The sequence below is a fragment of the Crotalus tigris genome, unplaced genomic scaffold (genome assembly GCF_016545835.1).
Source record: "Crotalus tigris isolate CLP2741 ecotype Arizona unplaced genomic scaffold, ASM1654583v1 scf7180000017663.5292952, whole genome shotgun sequence".
Lineage (NCBI taxonomy): Eukaryota > Metazoa > Chordata > Lepidosauria > Squamata > Viperidae > Crotalus > Crotalus tigris.
The window spans coordinates 2674836-2689251 of record NW_024096550.1 but is presented as its reverse complement, the minus strand read 5'-3'; the positions used below and the strand labels follow the sequence as shown (position 1 = coordinate 2689251).

Here is a 14416-nt window from a genome sequence, read left to right as displayed (position 1 = left end):
TGACTTTCTCTATTTTATGATCCCACCAGTTTTTGCTTACAGGCAAATGATATTTTTTGCAGATCTTCCAATGCACCATTGTTGCTACTTTGTCATGCCGCTGCTTGTAATCAGTCTGTGCAATCTTCTTGCAACAGCTTACCAAGTGGTCCACTGTTTCTTCAGCTTCTTTGCATAGGCGGCACTTACTGTCTGTTGCTGTCTTCTCAATTTTGACTTTGTATGCATTTGTCCTTAAGGCTTGGTCTTGTGCAGCCAGAATTAGTCCCTCGGTCTCTTTCTTCAATTTTCCTGCTCTTAGCCATTGCCAGGTTTTATTATTATCTGCTTTCCCAGCTATTTTTTTCATGTATTGGCCATGTAGTGCTTTGTCTTCCCATGCCTCTATTCTGTTCTTCATTTGGTCTTTCCTGTAGGCCAGTTTGGTCTCTCCAGTAGTTAGTAAGCCTTCCTGATATACTAATTTCAGTGCATCTTCATAATTATTATTATTATTATTATTATTCACTGAAGTTATGCAAGAATACTCTAAAAGGTGCCCTACCCCCAAGAGAAAAAGGAATTGGAACAGCATATACCCAAGAATATTAAGATGAATGACAAAACCTTTAAAAATAAAAAATAAAATGGTGAGCAAGACCTTTGATTTTTGTGCAACAAGAGCATTAATTAATTAAGAGCATTTTTTTTTACACTCTACTAGTTAAGGCACCAGGCTAGAAAGTGGGAGACAGTGAGTCCTGGTCCCTCCTTAGCCATAATAGCAAACTGGGTGACTTTGGGCCAGTTGCTCTCTCTTAGCCCAACCACCTCACAGGGTTGTTTTTGTGGGGAAAATAGGAGGAGGAAGTTGGACTGGATATGTTCACTGCCTTGTTATTTGTAAAAGTAATAAAAAAGGAATACAAATTAAATAAATAAAATTACTGTACAGTTGTGTTAAAGGAATGGGAAAATGTAAAGACATATCATCAATTGGTTCTTTTTTTCCTGCTGGATTGTAAGGCAGAACTGGTCTTTTGGGGAGAACTGGTTGCACTGAGATTACATAGGGCCACCTGAAGATGGGTAAAATTTCATCCCATTATTTTGGAAGAAAGTCAAGGAATTGGCAGTAAATAGAGGCATACTAGAGATTAGCGATTGAGACAGATTTCATGTTGGGATTGTTTTTTGTCAGACTGAGGATGGGTGGAAAGCACATCAACTTTCCTGCAGGGAAGGGCTCAGTGTGACTGAAGCTTGAATGGTAATTCTCATGCATTTATCCTGAAATTGGCACAACCCTTGATTAAAAAAAATTTACATTGATCAATAATTTTGCATACTTAGGCAAAGTATATTTTGCCCTGTCATTGCCCCAACAAAACATGTTTTCAAAGATCCAGAGAATGTGATGCCTCAGGAATATACTGTATTTTATTTGGTTTGTCTTCTTTCTTCTTTCTCTTCTACCATGTGTTGATCTCCTTTGCTCCAACTTATTTGGAATCTAATATGAAGCAATTGTATAATACTTTGACTAACCATGATCATAGAAAGCCTTGATTCAGACTTCACTAAGACCTAGTATGGGAAAAGGAATTAGTTTCAGCTTAGCCTCTTAAAGTATTTAAATCAGCTGTTAAATTATGGCTTAATAATGTATTCCATGATTCAACTATCATTTTTCAACAAAGCTTGCCTTAGTGTCATGTGTGAATCAAAACAAAACATCTAGGCTGCTAGGATGATCCTTGTTTCAAACCTTAAATGCATTTTGGAATAAACCTTGCTAATATGTTATTTTGTTTTTAGGGCATATTTTTATAAGAACTGGGTGTGGATCTTTGATAAGTGGTTATTATATGTAAACGTGGAAAGAAACTTATAGGTTAGCAAGTTAGTTTATAATCCATTTCCAAAGTCATCTTGACCGTGTGTATCAGGATGGGAACCTTAACTGCATAATCAAATCTGCATTCTTTGGTGTCCATTTCTTTATAAATCCTCTTTTAAAAGAACAATCTTATATTTATTTCTTTACAGAAGTGTCTTTCCATCTCTTTGCTTTGCTCTGTGGATGAAGAACTATCTTGGCAGCCTCCAATTCTTCGAGGTAAACATGTTTGCTTTATTTTTTCTTTTACAAACGTTGTAATGTGAAATACTGCTTAGAAGTTGAGTATTAATGTAGTATGGTTTATAGCAGATTCAACAAATACATCACAATATACAGGTGTAGCTCAATCAATACTATATTTAAGGCTGGCCTTTTCAAGCCTGGGGTCCTCCAGCTTTCTGTGAGTCTAGTGCCTATGGCATGGGTGCCAGAGGTGGCACTCAGAGCCCTCTCTGTGGGCACGCGCGCCATTGCCCCAGTCCTATGCCTTCAGCTGGGTTTTATGAAACCTTTTCACTTTAGGCCTCTGCCGCCGTGTACAAAAAAAAAAGGTTCAATTAATCAGTCAATTTCAAGTTCTCGTGGGAAAAAAAAAGATCTTGCAAAGTTGGAATTGATTGATTGAACTTTTTAGTCCCATCCAATCTGCTGTTATCACCGTAGCCACACCCACCCAATGGGCCACACCCATCTGGCACATGACGATGCATAAGTAGGTTTTGGGTTGCAGTTTGGGCACTCGGTCTCTAAAAGGTTCACCATCACTGTCCTACACTGTCTGCCATTACCACTGAAGCCACGCCTACCTAATGGGCCACACCCACTCAATAGGCCACGCCCACCCAGCATCTGATGATACATAAGTGGGTTTTGGGTTGCAATTTGGGCACTCAGTCTCTAAAAGGTTCGCCGTTACTGGCCTAGAAGTCCCAACAACATAAAGTTCCTTGAGGTCTGGGAGTTGATGTTTGAAGAAGAGTATTATCTGTAGTTTGGGAATATTAGGACACAATTACTTTTTATTTTTATAATCCATCAGTTATATTCTCATAAAAATGACCCCATCCCTTTCAGGATTCTGGCTTTGAATGGAATAATTAACCCATACTTCCCTCCATCCCCTTTTCCAATCCGGATGAGAGCATCCCACAGTAGCAATTTGAAGAGGAATTGAAAACGGACTTTGCTTTCCTCTCTTTTGTAAATCTTAGGTATACAAGGGAATGACAGCAAGGGAAACAAAAGATTGAAGACTCTTGCCTTCCATATTTCTTTCTTCCCAATCTGCTTTCTCATTCTTAAAAACAATTAAACTTAGTCCGAACTGGCTTTCCTTGTGTTTTTCAACCTCAGTAACTTTAAGATGCATGGACTTCAACTCCCAGACTTCCCCAGCCAGCAAAGTTGCAGGGGTTGAGAAACACTGTTTTTAAAAAATAAATGCAGATGCATGTTGGGTAATGAGTTGCTGATAAGCAATTGGTGCTTTCCAGATATTTTGGATGACAATTTTGACAATATCTTTCCATTACTCTTGTCAATTGGAGCTAAGAAAGGGAGACCTCAGTAGCTGGCAGTATTCTAAGATCAGATCAGATCAATGAAGGTCATAAGGAAATTTTGGCTTTTGACCCAAAACCTTTCTGAAGACTCATAAAGTCATTCCTAGATTGGAGTTTTGCAGTGATCTCTTAACGTGGATGTTCTTTCTAAACCTGGGCTGCTAATTTCTGAAAGTTTGTGCTTATCTGTTTTTACATTCTGAAATGTATCTGTGAAAAATAATTTCTGGGTATGATAACAATTCTTATGGTCTAGAGTAGGGCTTTTCAACCTTTTCACCCATTGTACCACTTTCAGGATATGGCAATATCCGAGTGCCACCAGTCGCCTAGCAAGGTGTCAAAAACTTGATGACCGTCCCAAAAAAAGAGGAAAAAAAGTGATAGTCCTCGACTTACAACAGTTCGCTTAGTGACTGTTCGAAGTTACAATGGCACTGAAAAAAGTGCCCCCCAAGGCACAGCTGAGCAAGACACCTGCCTGCCCTCCCGGTGGCGCTCTTTCTCCTGTCCAAGGTTTTCATTGTTGTGAGCATTTCTGTTGAGGATTGGCAGTGGGGGTGGGGTGGGGGGTGTTTGGTTTTTATTCCCCCCGTCTGCTGGGTGGTTGCAGCAGATTTTGGTCACTTCACATGACCCTGGGACACTGTGACCATCATAAATATGAATCAGTTGCAACTTCCTGTTCCGGCCAGCAGCGTCATCGGCTGAGAGACTCGGGATGCCGAGCTCTTCAGCTGAGTTTCTTCTTGTTTGGGGACCCTAAATGGGCCAGAAGCTGCCCCGGAGAGGTGGCAATGAAGGAAGGTACTTCCAGGGACCTAGGAAAGATGGCGGTCTCTCCGATTGGTCCAGGAGAAGCCTCCCAGAAACCAACAGAAGAAAGGCTAGCTAACTCCATTGTCTAGCCCTAGCTGCAAGCAAACAGAAGTCAAGAAGCTCTGCCTAAACTGATTGTAAACAGTGTGTTTGAAGCTGAGTAAGAACTAATTCCAATTCCAAAGAAAGGCAATGCCAAAGAATGTTCAAACTATCGCACCATTGCACTCATTGCACATGCTAGTAAAGTTATGCTTAAAATCCTACAAGCTAGACTCCAGCAGTATGTGGATCGAGAACTACCAGAAGTACAGGCAGGATTTCGAAGAGGCAGAGGAACTAGAGATCAAATTGCCAACATACGCTGGATCATGGGGAAAGCTAGGGAGTTCCAGAAAAACATCTACTTCTGCTTCATTGACTATGCAAAAGCCTTTGATTGTGTGGATCACAACAAATTGTGGCAAGTTCTTAAAGAGATGGGAGTACCAGACCATCTCATTTGTCTCTTGAGAAACCTATATGCGGGTCAAGAAGCAACATTGAGAACTGGACACGGAACCACTGATTGGTTCAAAATTGGAAAAGGAGTCCGGCAAGGCTGTATACTGTCGCCCTGCCTATTTAATTTATATGCAGAGCACATCATGAGAAAGGCAGGGCTAAATGAATCAAAAGTTGGAATTAAGATTGCCGGGAGAAATATCAACAACCTAAGATATGCAGATGATACCACTCTAATGGCAGAAAGTGAAGAGGAACTAAAGAGCCTCTTGATGCAGGTGAAGAAGGAGAGTGCAAAAGTTAGCTTGAAACTCAACATTAAGAAAACCAAAATCATGGCATCCAGCCCTCTCAATTCCTGGCAAATATATGGGGAAGAAATGGAGGTAGTGACAGATTTTATTTTTCTGGGCTCAAAGATCACCTCAGATGGGGACTGCAGCCAAGAAATTAAAAGACGCTTGCTCCTGGGGAGGAAAGCTATGGCAAATCTATACAGCATTCTAAAAAGCAGAGACATCACCCTGCCAACAAAAGTGCGTATAGTCCAGGCCATGATTTTCCCAGTTGCAATGTATGGCTGTGAAAGTTGGACCATAAGAAAGGCTGAGCGCCAAAGAATTGCGGCCTTTGAACTATGGTGCTGGAGAAGACTCCTGCGAGTCCCTTGGACTGCAAGGCGTTCAAACCGGTCAGTCCTAGAAGAGATCAACCCCGACTGCTCTTTAGAAGGCCAGATCCTGAAGTTGAAACTCAAGTACTTTGGCCCCCTAATGAGAAGGAAGGATTCACTGGAGAAGAGCCTAATGCTGGGAAAGATTGAGGGCAATAGAAGAAGGGGACGACAGAGATTGAGATGGCTGGATGGAGTCACTGAAGCAGTAGGTGTGAATTTGAATGGACTCCAGAAGATGGTAGAGGACAGGAAGACCTGGAGGAACGTTGTCCATGGGGTCGCGATGGGTCGGACACGACTTCGCAATTAACAACAACAACAAGAACTAATTTTCTCTATCCTACTTATTTTCCTGAAAAAAAGAACTCCCAAGAAGCAAAAATACCTCCGAGAGTGAAAAAAGGGAGGGATTCTCCCGCCCCCCCTTTGGCTAAATATAACTCTTTAAGGAGGAAAAAAAAAGACTAGAAAACTGAAAAATGATCCAACACTGACACCGACTGGTGGATGAGGAGCTATAAAGCTTTTGTTTGTGGCTTTCAAAATTTTAGTAAATACAGCTGCTCAAAGAAAGTGATATTTACAGAAACAATGGATGCTTTACAAGACACGCTGCAATCCATTCAAAGGACAATGATTTTAAACCACAAAGAAATACAAAACAACTTTGAAAGTATAAGTCAACTTATCTCCAATTTAAGTTCACTTCAAAAAAATCCTCAGGAGAAAATAGCAGAGATGATTGAATATAAATCAAAGGGAAAAGGCTTAAAGATGGACTTTCACAAAATAGAAGCATATGATTTAATTCAACTGGAAGGAAAGACAACTTACACTTCAATATCACAAAACAAATTGGAAGGCAAGAGAAGGGATTTTAATGGAAAGAAGAGGGCAAGTGCTCAAGACAGAGATATTGATTTACTTTCTACATCTACAGGAATACCTACGATCGTATGGGAAAACCTTTGGATCCAGCAAAGTATATTGATCAAGAAAGATTCTGGGCAAAGAAAAGAGATTAAGAAAAAAGATGATGGGACATACCAGACAGAATACTTAAAAAAGAAACATGTGTTTGAATATGGTTAAAGAAATAGAAAAAATTTGAAAGACACCACTCTAAGAGGGATGAAATGTTTTAGATACCTAAACGTGACTGAATTCATGTATGTATATATGTATGTATGTATGTATGTATGTATGTATGTATGTATGTAATGCTTTGAATTAGAGTTAAGGGATTAGATGACTAGATTTATTGAATAGAATGTTTAAAGATTAAATATATTTTTAACTATGATTAAAAAGAATTAGAAATTCGAGAAAATAAATATTACTAAGCTAGGAGAGATATATATTTTAAGTACTATGTTATTTTCTTTGTTCTGTTACAACTGCTTTCTTCTATTCTTTTGTATTTTTTTATTTATTTTTTTTATTTTTCTCTTCCTCTCTCTTTTTACTTTTATATTTAATACTTAAGAAACACAAAAATGTGAGATGGCTTATATGGAAAAAATAGAATCAAGTCTGTCAGCGTAAATTAACTAATTGCTACCAGTAAAAATACTCAGAATTTGGTGGGAAAAATAAACTAAAATAAGGACTGTAACAGGATTGATGATAAGGCAATCCAAATGAATGGAAAGAAAAGAAATGTATTAATATGATGATTATTTTTTAGGAATATTGGAAAAAATATATACTAAATTGTCAATTATTAAAACAACAAGAATTGTATTAACGCAATGTTTGCACCGTTCATCTTGTTAATTGACACCAAAGGGAAATATCTGACTTAAAAATGATCAAGTTATGTCTCCTTTCACTGGGTTTAATGCAATGAGACTTCCAAATGACCAGAGAACCCAGTAATTGCAGTGCATTAATATAAGACTAATACATTTATGATGGCATTCTATGGAATGACACTAATTTCTCCAGATGCATGAAAGCTAATACTAAATTCCTGACCTATATGGTTGAGTGCATTGTAAACACTGAACTCAAATGGGGATAAAATGCAGAAAGGATAATCAGCTTTGCCTTATGAGTCATAGCCATTCAGAAAACACTTAATGGGTGCCAAGGTAGACATGTGTGCACTAGTAAGCTGACTAACTCAGAGTTAATAACAACAACATCAGTATTTGCAGTTATTGAAGATGAATATAGTTCATAAAAATTTCATTTCCACCAGCTCAGATTGAAATCTGGCATTGATGTCCTTTGTTCCTTTGTCTAAGTTCAGTAACAGAGTTTCCTGGAAAATTGCATTGTTTTTCTTGTGGCATGCTACACTATTTCTAATATTGGATTTGTGATGAATCCATCCTACATTTGCCAGTTTCCCAACCTAATTGCAGGAATCCAACTACATACTCTAAAACACAGGTGTCAAACTTGCCACGTCATGTGACGTGTCACGACGTATCGCGACTCTTTTTGCATTGCCGGTAATGGGGTGGGCGCGGCTTCGGTATGAGGAAACCGGCCTGCAGACCAGCAGTTTGACACCCCTGCTCTAAAACACTATCTTCAATTTCCTTATCATCCTATTTTTATTTTCTTTTTAAAGAAGCATTTAACTAAAAATGAGTGAGAAACCACTACAGAAATGAGTGAGAAATCTATCCACAGGCCTAACTGTACTTCTAGTGATGTCTTCTGATCTTACATATAGACTCTCAAAATTCCAGATGTAACTATTAGTCAAAAGCATGAGGAATTGGAATTTGGAGTGAAAAGACGAAGAACAGAATGATTCAAAAACTTTTAAGAATACTATATCTGTAAATCTAATATAAATATTCAAGAAGATTAAAGAGGGATAAATTATTATTAAAATTGAAGCACTGTAGTATTGGGGTATCTTCTTGACAATTTGATTAGGTATAAAGCTTATATTAACAATGCAATTGGCGTGAAGGTTAATGCCCTTTTCTTTTCCAGACAGATAAAATGAATGTGTTGCTTTTATCATTTCAATTTACAGGAAAAAGTCTACACAGTCAAGTCACATAAAAGGAAGAGAGAAAGATGGGAGAATGAAATATAGACAATGCAATAAATGTGGTTGTATGACTAAATAGTCATGCTCATTTGAGCAGACTTTCAAAAGTTTATTCAGTTGGTTTTTATAAACAGGAAAGAATTATTAATTTAAAGTCATTATCTATCCAAGGGCCACAAATGACTTTTCAGAAGGTGGCTTTGAAAACTATTCATTCAAAAGACATTGATCCTGTTTTCTTTTTTTATTATTATTAAAAAGTTTTATAAAAATTACAATATTAACCCACCCAACCCCCCCCTCTCCCTCCCCCACTTCCCAGAGCTGAATACAGGGTTACAAATATGATAATCATAATCTAACTAACATTACCAACTATATAAATAACCAAATCCATAATGCACTTTAACTCCCCTTTAACATAAATATAAGCAAATTAAAAGTGAACATAATAATAATGAGAACATAAACAAATTAATATCCTAATTATTAAACAATACAATCCCTAAATAGTTAAACAATACTAATACTAAAAATAATAATAAATTCATAATAATACTCTAAAATTCATTCGTAAGCTAAATGAAACTTTTTAGTCCCATATTTATTCTGAATATAATTTATCTATCTTCTCCAGATCGAAATGTATCTTTCTTGTGAATGATCCTTCAAATAAGCAGAAATCTTAGCCATTTCTGCTAAATTTGACACTTTAATCGTCCATTTTTCTATAGTAGGCAAGCAATCCTTCTTCCAATATTGCCCTACTAATAACCTTGCAGCTATTATCAAATTCAACATCAAATTAATTTCTTTAACATCACAATCTGTAATAACACCCAATAAAAATATTTGTGGGGTAAACTTTATCTTTCTCTTAAAAATTTGTTGAATGTTCCACCAGATCTTAATCCAAAAAGCTTTTATATTTCTACCATATATGAAAATAAGTGGCTTCCAAATTACCACATCTCCAACATGTGGGCTGTAAATTAGGATACATACAAGACAACTTTTTAGGAATTGAACCTGTTTTCTTGTTCAGTGGATTTTCTGGATAAAAAAATATATGCAGGAAGCAGTACAGAAAGAATTTACAAATGGAAATATGCGGGTAGTTCTCAACTTATGACCACAATTGAACATCAAACATGACGGTCATAAGTGTGAAAAAAGGTCATAAGTCACCTTTTCTGTGCCATTGTAATTTCAAAAAGTCACTAAATGAACTGTTGTAAATTGAGAACTACCTGTATTCTGCAGTCCTATAATCCCAGAAATTAATAAAGGTGATTTCCTGATAAAAAGTTGATTGGAAGTATTTTTTGTCAGCAATTTGAAATGTCATTTTCATTCTGACATATTTTCAGGGATCCCAGTATCAGTATTGCCAAAAAAAGTGGCTGTTTGATCTTTGCAGACATTCTTAGATGCTACTCAAGCATCTTAGTGAGGAATTTCATTATGCAAATGTGTATGACATATATGGTGTCAAATGGATGGCAAATGTATTCATAGCAAAGCTATATTAATAGCAAGCTAAAGAAGTTTAGGGCCACAGGTCTATATTTTTATAAGAAAATATTTGTTTGGGGCAACTTTTTCATATTAGGGCTGAGAAAGCTTGGATATGGCACACCCTACCTCCTTCCTGATTGTCCTTCAAATTTCTTGGAACCATAGCTCTCAAATACCAGCTAGGAATTCTGGAAGTTGTAGTCCACAGTTTCCAATACCACCAAGTTGCAAACGTTTCGCACAATTCATGTAAAAATACCATGGATCTGGTTAATCTGTTGTACTTTGAATGAAACATGATTCACCGTAACTTGAAAAAAACAAATTATATAAGCTGGAAAACAGGCTGTCCTCCAAGACTTGTCTTCTCCCTCAAGACAAGACGATGTTGTAGAAAGGTAAAATATATGGGCCTTCTATTGATAACCACCTGCTACTATTAAAAAAAAAATCTCGGTACCTAAGGCTAAATTAAATTGGTTTGTTTGCTTTCTTTCCAGGGAGAACAAAATGTATGTTGTGCACATATTGACAGTAAATAGGCACGATTCGGTGCATTTCTGGCTAAAAAGGAATGTAGAAACTGTCTCTAGCAAAATTCCCCAAGAACTCTGTTCAGTACTATAATATCTCATTATTTCAGCCAGTGGTTAAGGCACCAGGCTAGAGAGCAGGAGATCATGAGGTCAAGTCCCACCTTAGCCATGAATCCTGGTTGGGTGATTTTGGGCCAGTTACACACTCTCTCAGCCCAACTCATCTCACAGGATTCTTGGTAGGAAAATAGGATAAGGAAGGTGTGTTGGATATGTTCACTACCTTGAGTTTTTTAAAATAATAATAATAATAAAGGAATGATATTAATTAATTAAATTAATAAATATTTTCTCTATTTGAGACTGACTTTACCTAGAAATGGCCCAAACCCAATAGTATGGAGTCATTTCAATTTTGACAGAAAATTGTACTACAGAAATGTGACCATTTTGCCACCTTATGCCACCTTATGTTCATGGAGAGCTTTGAGGATCACAAATGGTGATGGGTGAGGGGCTAGGAAACATCAGAGTAGATCCATGTTGTCCAGCAAATATCAAGCATATTTCAAAACATTAGCACTAAGGAATCTTCTGTGTAGAATCCAAGGATCCAGTCAAATATTTACAGCTGATTTTTTTTTTTAATGGGTAGCTCAAATGTGCAAAGGCCATAATGCAAACTAGTTACTAACATATAGCCTGGTTCCACAGGAAGCTCTTATAGCGTGTTGGACAATTCTGGTTTGTACTTGGTAGTTATGTTGAAAGATCTTCTTAGATCAGTGCTAATTAGAGATGGTGATCTGCAGATTTCTCTTAAGTTACCTACTTTTGATTATTTACAGAGAAACCAGTCTCAGCCTAGATGGCATCAGATGATATTTGATGGGTCAGTCTGTGATTCTTGTCAACGTGGATGGATAAATTTAGTTTGAAAACTTAATTTAATTGAGAAGGCTGTGGGGAAAGGGCGGAAGCCATATAGCTTTCAACAGCATTGTGAGCTATTAAGATAGGTGATCTGAAGGACTTTCTGCGTTTGCTGGTTCCATGGGGTGATTAAAAAAGCATGCACTCAAAGCCCCATCCCTTTTTTACATGCATTGTCTGGCTTGGCTGCCATCTTGACTTTTGCAGATTCCCCTCCCCCCATTATGGAAACTCCTGAGTTTCCAAAGGAAAATTCTGAAAGAATTGATACCAGGCTTCAAGTCTGCCAAGGATGGTATTGTCTGCTTCAGACATTGTTTCTCTTCTTCTGAGATATATTTTAGTTACTTGTTAGCAGATCAGTTGAGGAGATTTTTAATCAGTTTATCATACCTTTTGCTGGAAAATTCTGGGGATTGCAATTTTGTTACTGTGTGAGAATATATTCTAACCTAATCTCCTTTCTCTAGAGGTAAGAAATCATGACATCAGGCAGATTACATCTATACAATATGCTAAACTGGAAAAGATCATTTTGTTTCCAGTGTAGGTCAATATCTGCATGGAATTACTGGGGTGGGGGATGATCTGGATATTAGAGGCTGATGATCCCCAGATTTTCTTCAGAAAATGGTCATGTTCCCCCAATGCCTTTCTGCAGGCAGGAATGGACTAGATGAGCGATAATAAATGGACATCAGATCCAACCAAGACAGAGGTGTCTCTTGTGAACAACCTCAAAGATGTGGTAGATCTGTCTGTACTGAATGGACTTGAAGGAGGAGGTATGCATTTTTTAAGTATTTGTGGATGCAGAACTCTCTGATTTTCTAGATTAAAGCAATGGACAGGAATACCTGCTTTGATCAGCTTTTCTGATATCTCAACAACATTCCTTTCTGGAAGATAATAAGCATAAATCTATGATGCATGTGCTGACAACTTCCAGGATAGACTATAGTAATGAGATTTACGTGGGGCAACAGAATAACAGAATTGGAAGAGACCTTGGAGTTCTTCTAATCTGAAATCCCCTCCCCCCCCACTCAAACATTTGTCTCTTATCTGGAAACTTCAACTGATAACAAAAGGTTGGTTTCAGGAAGGATGCATATGATCCCTATCCTCAAAGCCCTCCATTGCTTGCCAACTGGCAAGTACAATATATTGATCATTATCTTAAAGCCCTCTACTGCTTAGGTTCGGGTTATTTAGCAATAGCAATAGCACTTAGACTTGTACAGTATACCACTTCATAATGCTTTTCAGCCTTCTCTAAGTGGTTTACTTAGTAAGCATATTGCCTCCAACATTCTGAGTTCTCATTTTATCAAACCAGAAGGATGGAAGGCAGAGTCAATCTTGAGCCGGTCAGGATCAAACTCCAGGCAGTGAGCAGAGTTAGCTTGCAATATTGTATTCTAACCACTACACCACCACAACTGTTTTATGAAAAGATATGAACTTCCATGTTTCCTGAGAGTATTTGTGGACCTACAGTTATGATTTCCTGAAGCTCAACTGACAATGACTAGAAATCACCTTTCCCTGTTGCCATCCAAGCTCATCTGAAAAGCTGAGAAGCATAATATTTTCATTAGCTTTTAAAAAGGCAATTAGAACACATGTTTCATACAGGCTTTTAAATTGTTTTAACTCTTGAATTTAATTATTATTTTTTTTTTTTGCATTTTTTACTGTCTTTAAAATTGTGGCTTTAAATTTGGTTTTTGGAAACACTGAGGTGCTTCAATAGTTGGTATTATGTCAATTCAGATCAGTCAGTAAAATCAAATCAGACATTCTAGACTGGAAGGACTCTTGATTTATTTAGCTGCCAATAATGTGTAGAATTTGTATCTTGCAATCCTCAGAGCTAGAAATACACCTTAACATTTGATAAATGCTTTTTCAGAGAACAAAAAACGGCTGGCTGTAATATATTTTTTTCTTTTGTTCTCCTTGTTTCAGATGTTGAATAATCCTTGTAACAGGTAGTATTCCCTGTATATTCTGCCTTCACTGGCAGTCATCTTTTTAAACTAATTACTTCAGTTTAAAAAGTGGTGGTAATTCCTCAACAAATTATGGCTGTGGCAAAGAAACATTCAAGTACCTCCCCTCCTGATGGCGGATGGGGATGGATGATTGTGATTGGCTGCTTCCTTGTTACGATCTGCACTCGAGCTGTGACCAGGTAACCTTTCTGGCCATGAAACTTTGCTATATTTTAATAATTTTGTCCTTTGCTCAAAGTAGCAAACAATGATTTCTAATGAACAGGATGGAAACAAGTAGAAGTGGACAGCTTGTGGTTCTTGCGTTCACTTGGACAAACCCCTTTGCAAACTATTCACGGAGATTTTTGCCCTCTCTTACAGCCTGCAGTTGGAGAGGGAAGAAGGCCCCAGGCTAAAAACCAAGAGCCAGTGAGTTCTAGTCCTACCTTAGACATGAAGGCCATCTCAATGACTTTGGGCCAATTACTCTCTCTCAGCCCAATTCACGTCCCAGTGTTGTTGTTATGGGGAAAATAGGAGGAGGAAAGAGTATTATGTGGGTTTGCTGCCTTGAGTTATTTACAAAAATAATAAAAATGAATGAATGAATGAATCAATCAATCAATGAAATAAAAAAAAAGGTTCACACATTGATTGCAATTTATCATTTCTGGGGAATCGATTAATCTTGAAAAGGATTCTTAGCCACAGATTGGATTAAGCCTGACTTTACTGGAGGTATTTCACCTTGAATTCCAAGAATCTCAGCAACAGGAACAATTTCATCTTGAGGTCTGATTATCAAGAATAATTCTTCTATGGTGAAAGGTCTGGCTACTCCCTCCTCAGCTTTTTTAGCCCTCATTTTATGAAGCATAATTAACATTTGTCTCAAAAAGTATACAAGGCACTTATCCAAGCAAAAACAACAGTAAAAGAGGCTCACTTTTACTCCAACTAAATTCACTCC

The 14416-nt window shown here is 37.5% G+C and overlaps 1 protein-coding gene across 6 annotated transcripts in view; it reads left to right on the top strand.

Annotated features, from left to right (window-relative positions):
• The window catches only part of SLC16A12 (solute carrier family 16 member 12), a 76414-nt gene that overhangs the window by 16475 nt on the left and 45523 nt on the right, over positions 1–14416 (top strand). For 3 of the 6 annotated variants that reach the window (XR_005555873.1, XM_039335962.1, XM_039335964.1), the window contains 3 exons: positions 2029–2098; positions 12108–12231; positions 13418–13643. Coding sequence is in view for 3 of the 6 variants with exons in the window: in XM_039335962.1 (XP_039191896.1) it covers positions 13534–13643 (110 nt within the window). In the remaining 3 variants the exon portion in view is untranslated. The remainder of the gene's footprint in view (positions 1–2028; positions 2099–12107; positions 12232–13417; positions 13644–14416) is intronic. The other 3 variants (XM_039335966.1, XM_039335967.1, XM_039335965.1) reach the window with 2 other exon arrangements.